This window comes from Trichechus manatus, unplaced genomic scaffold, assembly GCF_000243295.1.
Source record: "Trichechus manatus latirostris isolate Lorelei unplaced genomic scaffold, TriManLat1.0 scaffold00092, whole genome shotgun sequence".
Classification (NCBI taxonomy): domain Eukaryota; kingdom Metazoa; phylum Chordata; class Mammalia; order Sirenia; family Trichechidae; genus Trichechus; species Trichechus manatus.
Window position 1 is genome coordinate 7,133,781 of NW_004444028.1, and position 18,816 is coordinate 7,152,596.

Consider the following 18,816-nt stretch of genomic DNA (forward strand, 5'->3'; position numbering starts at 1 on the left):
CTGGGGACCTGACACCTCGTCCTGGCCTCCATGAGCACACCGAGAGGCCTTGGACAGCCCACATCACCTCTCTGGGCTTCAGTTTCCCTATCTGTAAAATGAGAAAATCGGGGAAGATAGTTTTGCAAGTCCCTTCCAGCACTAAGATTCTATATTTGTAGCTAAATTAAAAAAAAAAAAAAGGTTTTTAAATCTTAGTCTGCAATGCCAGAATAAGGTGGTCTGAGAACTGTGGATGCTGAGGTGATGCAAATGTGCTCCGCAGAAGATGCCTCTCAGCTGTCGACGAGGCTCAGCGCCTTGACAACTACCTCAGGATGATCCCTAGAGATTAGTTTTCTTGATTCAAAGGTTTAGGGTCATGGTTTCGTGGATCTGTCCATTCTGGCCTAATATTGTTTTTAGAGTTTCTGCTCTACCTCCTAGTTCAGTGAGTAGTGCCTGGGGTCTTCAAGCTTGCTAGCGGCCACTCAAAGATACAATTGGTCTCTATTCGCCTGCAGCAACAGAGGAAGGAGACCCAGGAATCAGAGAAGGAGATGGACTGTAGGTCTAACTGCTTCCATGAACTACCGTCTCCTCTGCCGTGAGACCAGAAGAAATGGATGGTGCTCGGCTCCCATCACTGAACGGAAAAACGTAGAACAGAACTTCAAATTCTGATGAAAACCAGACCTTCTGGGGACATGGAGACTGCCGGAATCCCTGAACCCACCGCCCGGAACCGAGTCAAACCGTGAACCAGAACGATCTCGTGACGTCGTCTTTAGACAACAGTTTAGCTCAGTTAATAAAGAACGTTCGCCTTGAGCACCGAGCCCTTTTACAGAACTGACAACACCAACCTAAAGCTCGGTGAGAACTTTAAGGGGCAGAGACGGGGAGAAAGGTGACATAATGCGAGGTAACCAGTGTCGCTGAACGCCTCCTGCAGAAACTGCTGAGTGGGGGTGCTTTGCTGTGTGTATCTTCACACACACGCGACCCCTTGAACTTCAGCTGAGGGGAGAAAGGTGACTTCTCTGCTATTACAGGTTGCCTGTACCTGTCCTATCATTTTCATTTTCCCACAAATACGGGTGACGCGATGATCCGCTTCATCCCTTCCGTCTTAACGTTCATGGTGATCTCGCCCGCCCGTGGGCTCACGTCTGAGTACCCACAGGGTGTCTGCCCCCCCGTAAGGCTGCTGATTCTGTCAGGACAGCCAGGGCTGGGAAGGAAGCAAACTACACAGCAGACTTCACCTCTGGAGGTCTCGAAAATCATCTATTTTTACAAAGTGAGTGAGTGTTAGAGGCAAGATGACAGGCTTCGGGGCAACACAGAAGCGGGCTTGTCGACTGCCTCAGCACCCGCCGCTGGGTGATCTTGGGCAAGTTACTTAACCTTGCTTTGGCTTCACTTTTCTCGTCTGAGAAGCGGGGATGACAGCACTATGGAGAAGAGACTGTGCTGAAGGAAGACGGTAAATTAACTAGCTGCACGGAGTCTGGCACACTGTGGGGAAATGATCATCTCTTTCCTGACTAATAAACGTTAAAAACAGTGCAGTTTTAATTATATACACAATAGGTGTATGACTTATATATAGCAATAAATGTAAAAACTTCCTTTTTCAGATCAAACAGTGAAAACAATAAAAGACTAACTAGTTGGCCAAGATCCTGTGAATTCTAAAACCCCTGTAAATGAGCTATCTATATCTCTAGCTATAATCTCAGAAGATAATAACTATTACACTTGTATTAATTTACAACATAATACCAAATGATTTAAGTTGAATCAATATCCCAAGTAGTTCACAGTTTAAAAAAAAAAAAATCATCCGTATATTCAGTATAATTGTCTTACTTTTTGCAGTGATTAATGGGATCTTCTTTACTACTGCTGTTAAGAGTTGCTGGATAGTTTCTAAATGGTCTATCCTGAGAAGAAAAAAAGAAACTTAAGGTAAATGCAGGTAGCAGCTTCTAGCCACATATGTATTTATGGATGTGATTCCCCTTTCCGGGAAATTATAACTTTAACCAATTATACTGGCGCATCCTTCCTTTCATAGACAGTCTTCGTTATAAATGATGGGTGTTCTGAGCTTAAAAAGAAAACGCCAATATTTAACAAACAGACTCTAGGAATGAATGCCAAACTCTGCAATCACAGGCATTCTATCTATATTTTTAAATTACAATAGCAACGTAAACTTTTTGCAGAGTGACTGAAACTGGAGCAGAAAAAGTCTATCCCATAAATGCCTAATTTAGGGTCATTACAGCTCACGCCTCCATCCATCATGTTAAAGTGGCTAAGCTTCCACTGTTCTCGGCAGTCCGAGAAGCCCGTGGTCAGAGGGGAGTTCTCTCTTTAGAAATGAGAAAATCTCAAGAACTGTTTCTTAGAAGAAGCAACGGGCGTGCATGCCCCATGAAGACGCAGCTGTGTAACATAGGCAGGTGTGGCTAATCAGACACAAAACGTGCATGCACCTGAGTCATTACAGCACGAGAAACTCTATACCCAAGGACTCAGCGCAGGAAGTGCACGGTGGCACCCTCCACGGGAGAGACCTGTCATCTCCCGAGGCTCCGAGGTAAGGCGACAAATCAAGTGCCGCCCCTAAGTCCCATCAACGTGTAAATGAAGACTCATTCACCATCAGGGGGTGACAGCTGATCATAGTACACGGACCAGAGGTCTCCACCCATCGAGGGGCTTACCTCTGGACACACAACTCTACACACACCCAGCTGTCACAGGTATGGTGTTTAAAAAGCATCATGAAAACACCCGAAACAGAACTCCTTTAGAAAGGGCTGAGATAATTACTTAATGACATAGCTGCCCAGCTCTGAGCCTTCTTCCGTTTTCACTGCTGTCTGACCCTGATGTGAGAGGCAGCTCGGCCCAGGTGGCTCCGGTTCAGTTTTCACTACAAGGGAAGAGAACAAAGAGCTGTCAGGATCCACCACGTGAAGGCCCGTGCAGGCAGAGACAAAGCTCTCCACTGAAACCCCGGAGCAACCGCCACTCCAGCTGCTGCAGGGACCCAGAAGTCTCAGGCGGTGCCTATCACCCCAGAGCAAGCAGACAAGGGAAGAGCTGTCAGCCGGGGCCTCAGGGGGAGCAACTCTGGGCTCAGGACAAGACTTGGGCAATAAAATGGCTTTTCAGAAATTTCTTGAAGAGCCAACCACACTGTTCCATGAGAGCCTGTGCTTCTGGCGCACACACGGGACAGTGACTGAACAACGCCACGTTAAAGGGCAAAGCCTGTTCTAAGTTCTGATTTTATGATCTTTTGGATTATCATCTCCCCAGTGAAGTTTATCAACTTTCAGCATTATCTTAAGTGCTCTGGGACACAAGGCAGAAAGCAAAAATCACATCTGTTGTGTCTGGAAACTTCCAAGCTAATCACACGAGTCAGGCTTTTAATATTTCCGAATCTACGGATGGAAGACAGCAACGCTGGCCTGCCTTTCCTTCTCTGGTCCTTCCGTCGGAAAGCCACCACCACAGGCTCCCCGCTCCTGCAGCAGCACCTCAGCCTCCACTCTGTTCCCAGACAGCCCATCTCGTACGTCAGCACCACAACTTCCCTGAAGGACCTCTACAGGGCCATTCCTTCCTCAGTATCCTTCAGTGGCTCCTTACGGAAACAGGGTCTCCAAACGAGATCTACCACACCTGCCCCCGACCCCACCCCCATCTTTTTTTATTGGTGCATAATGTGCACGTAGTAAAATCCACAATTTGTAGTTGAATAAATTTTACGTAAGAGCCCTGGTGTCGCAGTGGTTAAGAGCTCGGCTGCTAACCAAAAGGTTGGCAGCTGGAATCCGACAGCCGCTCCTTGGAAACCCTACGGGGCAGTTCTACTTTGTCCTCTAGGGCCGCTGAGTCGTTATCAACTCGATGGCAACAGGCTTTTATACACCCGCGTAACCTTCACCACTCACGTGAGTTCCAGCACTCCAGCAGGCTCCCCTAAGCTTCCTCCCAGGCCCTCCCTGCGGAAGACATCCACCATTCTGCCTTCTCCCCGGTCTGCATTTCATGTAACTGGAACCATACTGTAACACTCTTTTGACTCAGCACCTTTTTAGCTATTTATACACAACATGGCCATGAATACTTCTGCACAGATGTTTTTGGTGGACACATGTACTCATTTCCTGGAAGCAGGTTTTCTGGAACACGGGCAGACGTAAGTTCCACTTAATCAGAAACTACAAACTGGTTTCCAACGTGATTCTATCAGTTGGAAGTCCCACCAACGGTAGATGCAAATTCCAGTTGCTTCACACCCTTGCCAACCCTTGCTACTGTCGATTCTTTTAATTTTGGTGTTGCTGGTAGATATAATAGTATCTCACTACTTATCTAACCTGTGTCTCCTTGATGAGTCATGAGGCTGGAAAACTTTTCAGATGAGCTCACGAGCTATCTGGATTGCCTCTTCTGTGAAGTGCCTGTCGACACCTTTTGCCCATTAAAAAAAACATTAGTTGTCCATCTTTTTCATATCAATTTTTAGATCTAGGTATATTCTGGACACCAGTCCTTTGTCAGATATTTGTACTGCAAATATCTTCTAGTCTGTGGCTTGATTTTTGCACTTTTAATGCCCTCTGATGAAGTGAGGCTCGCAAAGCTAATAAAGTCCAATATATCAATCTTATCTTTTCTGGTTAGTTTCCATGTGTCCTGTCTGAAAAAATGTTTTTCCAAGGTCATGAAGACATTCTCATGTTGTATAAACTTTACTGTTTTATTTTTCACATTTAGGTCTCTGATCTAGCTTAAATTAATTTTTGTTTAAGGTATGAGGTAGGGGTCACAGTTCACTGTTTACCCATATAGATACATCCAGTTAATCCACTGCTATCTAGGCTTATCAACTGATACTGTGATGTTGTGGCTAGTATACAAAAACTCAAATGATTTTTGTTGGATGCTGATTTATATTGTGTGACCTTGCTAAATTCACTTAATATAATTCTAATATTTTATTAAGGAAGTTCACTTCTAGGACCTAATTTGCTGGGAATTTTTTTTTATCATGAATGGGTGTTAACTTTTATCAAATGCTTTTTCTGCATCTACCGAGATGATTGTATGGCATTTCTCCTTTATTTTGCTATTGTAGTATATTAATTGATTTTTCAAGTGTTAAACCAACCTTGCATTCCTGGACTAAACCCCACTTGGCTATAATGTATTCTCTTTTTAATCACTGAATTTGATTTCCCAGTGTCTATATTTTTGAAATATACTGGCTTATAAGTTTTCTTTCTTATAATGTTTTCTTGAGGTTTTGGTATCAGGGTTCTGTTGGCTATACAAGGAGACTATCTGCATTTACTTCTTATTGGCTGTTTTTTCTCTTAAGAATCAGTCACATTTTCATGTCTCCTTGTATGTCTAGTAGTTTTTTTATTGTATGCTAGATGTTATGTATAAAACAACTGCAGATACTCCACGTGACATCTTCCACAAAAGAGAGTCCACACTTTCCTCTGTTAAGCAGATAGGGTGATCACCTAAATCCAACCAGGAATTGAGCTGGGTCAGGGCTAGGCTGAAGTCTTAGTTATCGTATTTTTTATGCAAATAATGCACGCCTTCTACGTTTGTTTGCCAACCGCTCCCTCCCCCTGCGAGGTACTTTCATAAGCGCCACTATGCTAGTTTTTTCTACATGTTGCTGTAAAAAAAAAAAAATTGCATAACACACTTACGAAAATACTTCATGAGGGGAGGGAGCAGTTGGCAAGCAAACGTAGAAGGCATGCGTTATCTACGTAAAAATACAGTAGACGCAGTCTACCTACGGCTCATTCCTCTTCCTCAGGTATGGTCCTTCCAGGCTTTTGTTTGAGAGGCTGGTGGTTCCCTATGTCCTCAGTCCTGAAAATCCATGAGAGATTTACTTCTGTCCTTCAGGAGTTTGTGAGTTTACCTCTTTAGCCTCCCACTATAGACAGTCCCCAGGTTACCAATGTCTGACTTCCCCTTTAATGTTATATAAATCTGCCCTCACTTCGAAACAACTGAATGCAACAAATTCTTCATCACAATCTGCGGTGTAGCTTTTAAATCACTGAAAAGGCTGGAAGCCTTTTCTTACACTAAAGTAAGGCTAAATAAGAACCAGATAAACCTGTTCCCTCTCACCTACAAATTCGACTTAAAGACACATTTAGGAACGGATCTTGTTTGTAACTCAGGGACTGTCTGTACTTCAAAATCTGGCAAATGGCTTGAGAAGGAGATTGGCCAGCCTCTCCCAATAGTGAGCTTTGTTTCCCAAGTGCTGTAATGTTAGGGAAGATTTCACTCTGCCTCCTGAACGCCCTGGCCCTAGCTTTCCAGCCCTTGAACTCATCCAGTGTCCTACTGAGAAAACCTGCCGCATGGTTCAGGCTCTTCGAGTTTCCTACCTTTCACACTGGCCTTGAATGACACCTCAATCCTTGCTGGTTTCTCCTTCACCCATGTGGGCCAGGCCCAGTGCTGAGTCAGCTCACCTTGGGAGGCTGCTCCCCTCTCTGGAATTATACTTCATATAGTCCTTATCACTTCCACAGCTTTCTGATATCTTCAAAAATAGGATTTTTGTAATTTTTCTAATTGTTGCAGGGGGTGTGCTGAGTTGATGCAATCTACAGCAGTTGATGCAATCTACCTCCTTTACTGGTAAAATCTTCAGATGCCACTGCCATACGTATCACTCTTCTTTAAATCAAGCGAAACACAGCTAGCAGTAATTACTCTTCTCAGTTCAGCTCAGGGAATGTCGCTGTTAGCAATGCATATTCCTCCGACCCTTAGTGATTCTAAGACTTCAAGAAACAGAAGGAAGTCCTCAGAAAAACTTCAGCTACTCGAGTTCTATAGGTTCAAGTATACTCGCTTTAATCTGGCATTCAAGCAGTTACAGAATTATATAATCATAGCATATTCACAGTGGAGACAGTTCTTATAAAACTTTGAGTATAACCACACACTCCATTGTGAATCCCCTACGTAGTTCTGAGAACTGTCAAGTAGCCTGTGCTCAGACAATCCCAGAAAGGGGGCTCACTACTCCCCAAGCTGACTCCCTCTTCTAACAGTTCTGTCAGAAAATGTTTGCGCCCTGAGCTGAAAATGTCTTCTGGTCCCATCTACATGTGATTGTGGTTCTTAGGATCACACAGAACTTGTCCAGTCTTGCTTCTACAAGAGGGCCCTTCACATAGCTGAAGGTACTTCTCAGGTCTTGACCCCTTTCAAGGACTGTGCTCAGAGAAGAACATAATATTTGAGGTGTGGCCTGACCTCTGAGGGGTTGCTTAGTCCCTTGTTTTAGATTCTGGAGCATCCAGACAACCTACAAATTCACCAGCTTTTTCATAGTCATACAGCACCTTTATTCCTACTGAGCTTACTGTTTCCTGAAACCCTCAAGTCTTTATCACGTACCGTCTCAGGTTCATCATCTTACCCCGTACAGTCAGTGTTGAGGACCCAGCCTCAGAACCTTACAATCGTCTCTATTTCTTCAACATCAAATGTCTGGTGAGAACGTAAGCAACTGGAACTCATGTGTCACGGGTCGAAGTGTAAAATGGCAGAACAATTTTGAAAAACTATTTAGCAGTTTCTTATAGTTACACGTGTACCTGGGCCCTGGTGGTGCAGTGGTTAAGTGCTTGGCTATTAACTGAAAGGCTGGTGGTTCGAACCTACTAGCCACTCCGCGGGAGAAAAGATGTGGCAGTTTGCTCCCATAAACATTACAGCCTTGGAAACTCTATACGGCAGTTCTACTATGTCCTATAGGGTCGCTATAAGTTGGAACCCACTCGGTGGCAACGGGTATACACATACCTGCTCTACAACTCAAGCTATTCAACTAGAGGAACGACAGCGTATGTCCTCAAAGACTTGCACATAATAACCCGAACTGGGAACAACCCCCATGCCCCCCAACAGGAGAATGAATAAACAAATCCTGAGACAGTCACGATGTGGAAAACCACTCGGCAATAAAGATGAACGAACGCCGACACAGGAAACAATGCACAGAAACATTCCGTGGCCTGGAAAGCCAGACGCAAAGGAGTACGCGTGCTTCCATCTACATCAGGTTCAAAGACGGACACGACTAATTTATGGTAACGGAACCAGAACAGTGGATGCCTACAGTGGGTGGGCGTTAACGAGAAGGGGCACGAGGTGATGGAAATTTCTGTATCGCGAATGGGGCGCTGGTTACATGCATTTATACATTTGTATACTCAACACATGGCATACTTAATCTTTGCATTTTGCTGTACAAAATTTTACCTCAATTAAAACAAAACGAGAGACGCTCTGCTCCCAGTCCAAAATTAACTGGCTAAGAATCTGTGTGATGCAGGCCTATCATATGTACGTCCTACTGAGAAGCACCGGTCCGGACTGACAGCAATGCTCTCACAGCTCTTTATAACAAGGGTGGGCAGACGTTTTGAACAAAGAGCCGAACAGTAAATACTTCAGGCTTTGTGGGTAGTGTGAGCTGTGTCTGAGCTACTCAGCTCTGCGGTGGTAGCAGGGAAACAGACCCACAGATGATGTGTAAGTGAGCAGGTGTGGCTGTGGGCCAGGAAGACTGTATTTACAGAAACAGGCACTGGGCTCTAGTTCCCTCACCTGCACAGGGAGCACAAGAGCTGTCCTGAAGGGCTGTAACAAGAAATAGTGACATATGTAAAGCAGCTGGCAAGGTGCCGGGGACCTAGCAGGCACTGAACACACGGGGTCACTGCTGTAGGGGACGCTGTGGACGTCCTGTGTGTCCACTGCACTGTAAGAACCACTCTCGAGGTCAGGAACCTCCTCACTGCCCCCATCTGAGCCTCATCCCCAGACGAGCCCTCTACCTGGTCTAGTCCCCCAACGTGCACTCTGAGCCTCTGTCCCTACTGTTCCCGTGATCTGCGTGCCCCGACTCTCCACTGCCACAAATGCCCCACTCTTTAAAGTCCAGTGACCACCCCTGCTCCATGCAAAGCTCCCATCTCTCCCTCTGCCCCAGCCAACCTGTACCAGACATTCTGGACTGAGACATTTAGCAATTATTTTCCAGACCGCATACCTTGCATTTAGCAGTCACTCCTTGCTGCCTCCTGTAACTCTCTTAAACCTGATTATGAGTTCTTGGAGGGCAGAAATGATGCCTTACAGGTCTCTTTCTTTCCCTCCATGGCAAGTCTGCTATATGAGCGCTCAGTATGTATATACCAAGTGATCGATTCACAAACGCTGAAAATTCAAGGGACTCAGACTATACAATGCCTTGCATAAAACTTCTGGGCAAAAATACTGTGAAGCCCTACGTACCTTTTGCGACAGTGGCCGGAGCTGAGCTGGGGACAACTGGAGTTGGGGCAGCTACGGGCAGGATGGCAGGTGACTTGGTGGCAGAAAATGACTGGACCACTGAAGAGCAGGAAGGAGGGCAAACAACACATGTAAAAACAACCGTGAAGAGAATGCTCTAATGCCCGGCTGATGGCCCACGCATTAGACTAAGAGCACAGAAACCATTTCAGGATGAAGGACAGCCGCGATATGACAAGCTGGGCTTTCTGTTCACTATCAGTACAGGGTAACTGAGCCACGTCCTCAACAGTGGAAATGGTGGCTCGTCAGGAAATGAAGAAAATAAAAACCCAATTAATCTAAACGCTCAGAAGTGCTTAAAATGACTCCCCTCCCCCATGGCTCAACTACTTAGAAGCCAATGGGTCATCTGGGTTTTCCTTCAGTCCCAGGTTGGTGCTCCAGAGTTCAAGGTGCCAGAGAGCCCCGTGATGGCTAAGGGGCAGGCTGTAGAAGGGAGGAGCAGCACCTGAACCAACAGAACGTGGGCTTCTTCCCCAACACAGGCCTGGACCGGCACGGTCGCACAGACCCACCAGCAAAGGACTTACCTTTATTCACAGGCATCAGTATAGTCTGCACACCTCCAGATGTGTTTACACTGAGCGGTTTGAGCTGGCTGGGAATCGTCAGGACAGCCTGCTGGGCGCTGGACTGACCGGAGTGAATCTTCAACAACCCTAAAATAAGTTGCAAGGTAAGGTCAAGCTGAAGGTCAGATGCTTCCTGAAAGTCCCCCGCCCTCTCTGCCATTCGTATTTTCTCACAGGAGGGGGTTCTTAGACATTAACCCTTTTGATAAATAAACACCTGGAAGCATAAGGAGAATGGTGCTACCCATTTCACAATGAAACACCGATGTAACAATGATGATTTGTTTTTAAGGTGTCCTCATCCACAACCATAAAGCAACACAGAAATTTTTGGAAAAGTAGAGCCGTAAGGAGAGAAAGTCACCCAAAGGCCAACTGTAGAGACAACCAGTATTAACATTTTGAGATCTTTCTTTCCCGTGTTTGTTTTCTACAACAATTTATCTGCTGTGTACATAGCTGTGATAGGTACGAACTGGATATAAAATTTTGTATTTTGATTTAGAAAACTGCCACTCTTCCTACTTAAAACCTTCTCTGGCTCCTGAGTACCTAAACAGTATTTCCAAAACCAGTGTCAAAGCAGTCAGGGTCCATTTCAATCTGGTTCCAATTTATCTGCCTCTCCTCACGCCATCCCGACATATCTAGTACTCCCATCTGTCTGTGCCCCGTAACTTGGAACTTCCCATGTCTGTGCAGTCCTGATGTTTCAAACATCAGAATTTCTCCATTTATCATTTTAGGAATGGTCATTTTCTCCCACTTTCTTTTAAAGGTTCTTTCCCTTAAAAAACTATTCTAAAAAACATCAGACCAAAATCTGTACGCATCCAGAGAGCTAACAAAGAATTAGAAAGGGCCTTTACTGAGCGAGCACAGGCTACCTGAGAGCTGACAGGTGCTGGATCATAGCAAGTGCTTACAAACCGCACCAGAGGCTACAGACACTTGAAGGCACTGGGAAACAGCTGGTCTGAGGTTAAGGAAAGGAGTCATCTTCGACACTTTCTAGAACAAAGCCTTAAATAAATAAGAAAACCTTTTTCTGGAACAGATGAGCAGTCAGTCAGTCAGTCAAGAAGTAAGTACTTACTGAGACAGGACCCTGAACACCAATGACCTGGTGTTCTCCTGTTTTGTAAATTCATATTTTTATCAAAATATTATAAGCCAATCAGTTGGGAAATTAAAAAAAAAAAGTACTAAAAGGCTTAAAACTGAAAATAGTCATCCTCATCTCATCCCCCTATCCTCATCTGGGAGCCTGGTGGCACGGCGGTTAAAGCGCTTGGCTGCTAACAAAAAGGTCGGCGGTCTGAACCCACCAGCTGCTCCAAGGGAGAAACGTGGCAGTCTGCTCCTGTAAAGACCGCAGCCTAGAAAACCCCACGCGGCAGTCAGACTCCCCTATAGGGTCCTATGAGTCGGAACTGACTCAGTGGCAATGGGATCACCCTCAACTAGTTCCTCGATAGCATGCACTTTTAATTTAATCCTTTTGGTTCTTTCAATATTCACCGCCACACTTTTAAAAAATTATGCATGGTGCATGCCTTGATTCATTAATTTTTCGTGTTACCTTTTAACTTTCAGTTGGGGAGATAAGCATTGTAAGGCACTTACACGCTTTCTTTCCTTCACTCCAATACTGTTCTCTGTTGGTCCAAGAAAGTAAACCATGATCCGTGATTACACTGTATTTCCTGGAGTTACTTAAGAATTTCCTCCTCTTCATTGGCTTAGTTTTCTTTCAACATCTAAGTCTTTAAGAACTTGGTGAACTGCCCCTTATTACAATTCTCCAGTCAAACCTCTTCTGTGATTTACAGTTCCGTATTTTACAGGAGACATTCCTTCTGACGCTCCCTGCTCGGCTCCAACGTGGACTGCGGCTTTCGAGGCCTGTGGCCCAGCTCTCGCCTTGGAAACTCATCACTGCTACCCTGGGGATTCCCTCCCCTCTCTTCCGTGTGGGATCACTGCTCTCTTCCTCCTTCCTGGTTTACACCTTTTCATCCTGGTAAAATACATATTGTAGTACCGTCTTCAGACAGGGTACACAGAAAATACAGTTGAAACCTTGCCTGTCTGGAAGTGTTTCTACCCTCACACTCAGGTGACCGGACTGACTGAAGAATTCCGGACTGAGTGTGATTTCCCTCTAGAGTGCTGAGCGCATTGCCGCTGAGAGGCCAGTGAGAACTGGGCTTTCCTACTCTTCTCTCTGACAGCTTTCAGGATCTTCTCCTTATCCCTGGTGTTCCGATCTCAGGAACAGCGGTGCCTTAGCGAGGGTCTTCTTTCATTTACTGTGCTGGACACTGTGCCTTCTGAACCCGCAAGTTCATGACGCCCTTCAATCCTGGGACAAATTCTGATTTTATTTCTCAGAGAGTTCCTCCCCACTATTTTCTCTGTTTTCTTATGGAACTCCTTTTAGTAGCTGATGGTCCTTCCTGATCCATCAGTGAACTTTCCTTCCCAGTGTCTACTGTTTGCCCATTCCCTGCTTCTACTTGTGCCCGCCAGCTCACTCTCAATGCTGCATCCAGGGGGATCCTCGTAAAACGCAGGCTGATCCCGTTACTGCTTAGCTTAAAGTCCTCCAATGGTTTGCTTCCCTTGGAGTGAAAGTCCAAGTTCTTACCATCACCTACAAAGGCCCTATATGATTTTGTCCCCATCACCATGACCTCATCGCCTCGGGCCCTTTCCCTTGCTTACTCTGCTCCAATCACAACGGCCGCTTCGTTCAAAACAGTTCATGATGCACACAATTTAATTAAAAACTGAGGGTCAGGAGGAAAGAGCTCAAGCCTTTTATGAAAGTGTTATGCAGAAAGCCGCATCAGCAACCTCTTAGGAAGTGAGAACCGACAGCAGGGAGATCGCTGGCTGCACGCTAAAACTTGATCAGAAAAGGAGAGGAAAACATACTCACTTCTTATAATAATGATAATTCTTTCCATTTCTACAATTTGTACTCTAGTACCTAACACAGGGAGGGCCTCAAATAAAACATTTGGTTGGTAGAGAACAAACATTCCCTTTACTAGAACTTGGTCCATTTTTACTGGGAGGTGAAAATTACAGGAAAAATACACCTGCCTTAATCTTTTGGTCTCTTTAACTGGCCAAAAAGCAGACAGGATATAGGGGCCTGGTTTGGAGCCACGTACGGAATAGTCGCGATAACATACCACCACCACCCAAAACCTCTTATCTAAAGGTAATGAAGTGTGAATGTGTGTGTATATACGTGCGCATGTGCGCGCGGGCACACATAGACCAGCGCTGGCTGGTACACTGTTATTAAATATACAACAGGAGAGTATAAAAATGGAGAGGGTTTAGAAACTTTTATAATGGTGTGACACTGCTGTGATATTTTAATTGTATTTTATAAAAATATGTGTCCGCATTGGATTATAAACCCGCTGCTGTCGAGTGGATTCCAACTCAGAGTGGCCCTTCAGGACACAGCAGAACTGCCCCATAGGGTTTCCAAGGAGTGGCTGGTGGATTCGAACTGCCGACCTTTTGGTTAGCAGCCAAGCTCTTAACCACTGAGCCACGAGGGCTCCCCACACAGGGTTACAGAAAAACAAAAACAAAACGGATTCTTCAAGTTTGAAGAGCAACCCTCTATATTACATATCAGTTCTCTGCATCCGGGACAGCACGGTGTTGTCAAACATGATTATTTTTGTGGCAAGACACACAAATAGTCATTTAAGTATAAATAACAGGTCAACGAAGGTCAGGTTTTGCCCTAAAACTTGCTTTTCGAATTTCAGAACTGCAGATAAGGGATTATGGACTAACAACAATGGCACTGATAGTAAGAGCAGCAAGTATTTACGTGCCTGGTAGATGCCAGACACGATGCTAAGCATTTACGTATTAACTTAATCTTCTTCAAAATCAAAAATAAATGCCAGACACAATGCTAAGCTTTTACGTATTAACTAATCTTCAAAATCAAAAACCAAACTCACTGCTGTTGAGTTGATTCCAACTCATCACATCGACCCTACAAGACAGAGTAGAACTACCCCACAGGGTTACCAAGGAGCAGCTGGTGGATTCCAACTGCCGACCTTTTGGTTAGCAGCTGAGCTCATAACCACTACCTTACCAGTTAATCCTCTCAGGAAGGAATTAGTATCAGCCTCATTTTAAAGCTGAGAAAACTGAAGCAAGGTACTTCAACCAAGGCAACCTGGTTCCAGACTTTGTGCTCTATGTTATCAAAGAAGTGAAAGGCGTACCTTTCCGGGGCCATTTAGTGTGGGCGCAAAGACAGCACACAACAGACTTTAATCATATCGCTCCAACATTACCCAGCCTGATAACTAATGTTTAACTTTATGACTTAGAATCATCAAAGCTGATTTACATTTTAGATACTCTGTTTAAGAAAAGCAGAGAGATGTATGATAAGTTTTATAATGACTTTTATTCAAAATGATCATTAAAAAGAAAGAAATTAGTACTTTAAGGAAAGCAAACCCTCAGCTCTCCACAAAACTACATTATGAAAAAAGCTAAACTATTCAGTAGGGTTCCAGGCGGCTAGGGTTTCATCATATCATCTTATCCACATCTCTACCTGCTGTCGGTAGTTGCCGAGAAGTCGGTTCTGACCCATGGTGACCCCATGTGTGCAGAGTAGAACTATTCTATCATTTAAAAATATTATTCAATCTACAGAACCTTCTCAGACTTTACGACCTTCCAAAACATTCTAGCCCAAAGAGAGAAACAGAAAGAGACACCGTGATGATGCAGCTTACCTGACACCGTGGCTTTTCCGGAGACGGGGGTCGGCGTGGACACCAGGGATGAGGCGCTGACGACACCAGGGGCAGCAGCCTTGCAGGATCCCGCGGCTGCCTGGCTCACGCACACTGGCTGCTGCCCGCAAGTTTTCATTACAGAACCTACAGCAGATGAGGAGCCGAGGGTTGTCCCTTCAGACTACTCATCCACAGGGCCAGAAATAGCAGACGTTAGAAGAAAGCTATGTGAACTGCTTACGACGGTGACTATCACAGAGCACACGCTCAATACCAATTAAATGTCATGCCGTTTTAAAAATACGTGTTCTCTAACTCAGTGGTTTCCACACTTCTAGATTTGATGGACCAGGACAATTAAAATATAAAAAAGGAGCAATGTAGGGTGACCACATCAAAAAAAATCCACCACCTATTAACACCATCACTTTATAAAAGGATATTTCCACACCGAAAAAGAACATAACGTCAGCATGCATGTAAAAATACGATAAAATGAGTGTTATCAAAAACTTACTACAGTGTTTTAAAGTTTGTCAAATTCATTCAACAAACATCCACTGTATGGCAGGCATAGTGTTAAAATGCTAGGGCTCAGAGATAAAAGCCCTTGGTAAGGTCTTGGTCACCAAGCAGTGTGATTAATGCTTTAGCAGGCATAAGTACAAGGCATCATTGCAACTGAGAGGAAAAGTTACTCCTTTTGCCTAGGGCTGGGGAGGGGAAGGAAACTTGAAAAGCTTCAGGTAGAAGATATGACACGTTAGAAGAGTCTTCCAGATTTAAGACAAAGGAAGTGGGAGATGAAAGGGTGTTCTCCACTGGGGATAGAAGGGAGAAAGTCAGAAAGGCAGAAAAAGAACACAGCATGTTCAAGGAACTGCAGAGTATAATGACTAGAGAACAGGCATACAATGAGATGGAGTTGTAGGAGATGAATTTGAGAAGTAAGCAAAGGTCAGATCATAAAAGTCTTTGAGGTGTCAAAACAATTCAATGGCAGAAGTAGTGTTTTCAAACAAATGGTGGTGGGCCAACTGGATATCTACATGCAAAGGCATGAAGTTGAACCCCTACCTCACACCGTAAACTAACTCAAAATGGATCAAAGACCTAAGTGTAAGAGCTAAAACTATGAAGCTCTTAGTAGAAAATACAGGCTTAGTTTTTTTTTTAATTGTACTTCAGGTGAAGGTTTACAGAACGAATAGTTTCTCATTAAACAGTCAGTACACATATTGTTTTATGACATTGGTTAACAACCCCACGACATGTCAACACTCTACCTTCTCAACCTTTTTTTTTTGGTGAAAATATACATAGCCAAAGATACACCATTTCAAAAATTTCTACATGCACAGTTCAGTGACATCAACTACGCTCCTCCAATTGTGCTGCTATTCTCACTTTAGATGAAGGTTTGTAGAACAAAATAGTTTCTCATTAAACAGTACACATGTTGTACAGGCTTAAATTTTTGTGGCAGTGGTTTCTTAAATGTGATACTAAAAGTAATAAAAGATATATCGATTGGACTTCATCAAAATTAAAAACTTTTGGGGTTCAAAGGACACCATTAAGAAAGTGAAATGAAAAAACGCAAAAAATAAAAATTTTTGCAAATCATGTATCTGATAAGGGACTTATATTTAGATTATATTAAGGAATTCCTACATCTCAAATAAAAAGACAAATGACCCAATTAAAAAATGGGCAAAAGATCTTAACAGGAATCTCTTCAAACATATACAAATGGCCAATAAGCACACGAAAAAATGTTCAACATTATCAGCCATGAGAAAAATGGCTGATTAAAACCACAAGATGGCTCCTAAAAGAAAGTCACCAAGACATATTATAATCAAACTTGCCAAAACCAAAGATAAAGAGAGAATTTTAAGAGGGGCTAGGGATAAACGAAAAGTCATCGAACAGGGGAGAGTCAATAAGACTAAGCTCGGACTACTCAGCAGAAACCATGCCGGCAAGAAGGCAATGGGATGACATATATAGAGCCTTGAAGGAAAATAACTGCCAGCCAAGAATTATACATTCAGCAAAACTGTCTCTCAAGTAGAATGGCGAAATTAGGGCATTTCCAGATAAACAGAAGTTTAGGGAATTTGCAAAAACCAAACCAAAATTATAAGACATACTAAAGGGAGTCCTCTGGTTAGAAAAATCAATAATATCAGATAACAACCAAGACTAGAACACAGGACAGAGCAACCAGATATCAACCCAGATAGGGAAGTCACAAAAATAAATCAAAGCTAAATGCTGAAAATCGGGAAACGGAGATGTCTATATGTAAAACATGACAACATTAAAACAAAAAACAAGGACTAAAACCACGAGATGGCTGATTAAAACCATGAGCTGCCACTTCATACCCACTATGATGATTACAATAAAAAAACCAGACAAGAACAAGTGTTGGCAAGGATGTGGAGCAACTGGCACCCTGTGCATTGCTGTGCACTGCATGTGGGAATGTAAAATGGTAGAGCTGCTCTGGAAAACAGCTTGGCAGTTCCTCAAAAAATTACCATATTCCTAGGTATACACCCAAGAGAACTGAAAACACATGACCACACAAAAATCTGTTCACGAATGTTCACAGCAGCATTATTCACAATAGAGAACAAGTGGAAACAATTCAAATGTTCATCAACTGACGAACGGAGAAACATAATGTGCTACATCCATACAATGAAATATTACTCAGCTGTAAGAAGAAATGAAGTACTGACACGGGCTACAGCCTGGAAGAATCTCGAAAACACTACGCTAAGTCAAAGAAACAAGCACAAAAGATCACGTCATACGACTTCATTTACATGAAATGTGCAGAACAGGCAAATCCTCACACAAAGGAAGATCAGTGGTTACTTGGAGCCCTGGTGGCGCAGTGGCTGAGCATTCAGCTGCTAACGAAAAGGTCGGCAGTTCGAATCCACCAGGCGCTCCTTGGAAACCCTCTGGGGCAGTTCTACTCTGTCCTACAGGGTCACTGTGAGTCGGAATCAACTCAATGGCAACGGCTTTGGTTTTTAGAGCTGGGGAGGAGGGGATAGGGGGCGACTACCATGAGTACAGGGTTTTTCTGGGGTGATGAAAACGTTTTGGAACTCAATCATGATGACCGTTGCACGATCCTGTGCATGGAGTAAACACCACTGACCTGTACATTTTACAACAATGTATTTTACGGTATGTTAATTATAGCTCAAAGCATGAGCAATAGGACCGACCCATTGGCGTGCCTCTGGGATATCTTATTTATGTTTATGCTTTTTTTCCGTTTCATTATGATTTTCTACTGTCAGGCTAACTCTTACCTGTTGTGCGGGGCCATTTGCCGAGAGGGCCACGGCTGTGGAGGTGGCCGTTGTGATAAGCCCCCCTGCTACTCTCAGCATTGTGGTCCCAGGCTTTGAGAGCTGTGAGGTGGCTGGCACGGACTTCAACGAGCTATCGGACACTTTCATTATGGACGCTTGTCCCCCACTGGCTGCCTGCAGAAACAAGACGAACTGAGCTGACAACGCTGCTCTGGCTAGCAGGCCAACTGACTCCTTACCTACAGCTGAGACAGGCGCCCAGCATCTGGGCTGTCCAAGAAAGCCTCGCTAATCAGAACTACGGGAGCATTTATGCACCTTTCCAACAAGCTCTAAACTATAAGACTTTTCACCCACAAATATTCCTTTACCCCTAAAGCACAACAGGTAAATGAACGCATCTGCAGTGTCTTAAAATTACCAGGCCACTGAAGTCCAAAGTGCTCTTAAATGTACATATGACTTCAAACATGAAAACCTAACCCCGGCAGGGCCAGACTTAAACCGGCTGAATCATGGTGCTCTAGGCTAGGTACAGGTTTAGCATTGCAGCGCCGGAGAACCACCCAACCAATTGGTTTCAGTGGTCTAAATCAGCGCTCAGCAAACTTCGTCTGCGAACAGCCAGACAGTAAGCATTTCTGGCTATGCAGGCTGTATGAC

At 44.2% G+C, this 18,816-nt stretch overlaps 1 protein-coding gene across 1 annotated transcript in view; it reads right to left on the reverse strand.

The window, feature by feature from the left end:
• The window catches only part of YEATS2 (YEATS domain containing 2), a 79,125-nt gene that overhangs the window by 9,744 nt on the left and 50,565 nt on the right, over window positions 1-18,816 (reverse strand). Inside the window, exons 18-23 of the mRNA XM_023736852.1 lie at window positions 18,151-18,327; window positions 14,807-14,990; window positions 9,966-10,094; window positions 9,373-9,471; window positions 2,827-2,929; window positions 1,855-1,928 (exon numbers count right to left, since the gene is read on the reverse strand). Coding sequence (XP_023592620.1) covers window positions 1,855-1,928; window positions 2,827-2,929; window positions 9,373-9,471; window positions 9,966-10,094; window positions 14,807-14,990; window positions 18,151-18,327 — 766 coding nt within the window. The remainder of the gene's footprint in view (window positions 1-1,854; window positions 1,929-2,826; window positions 2,930-9,372; window positions 9,472-9,965; window positions 10,095-14,806; window positions 14,991-18,150; window positions 18,328-18,816) is intronic.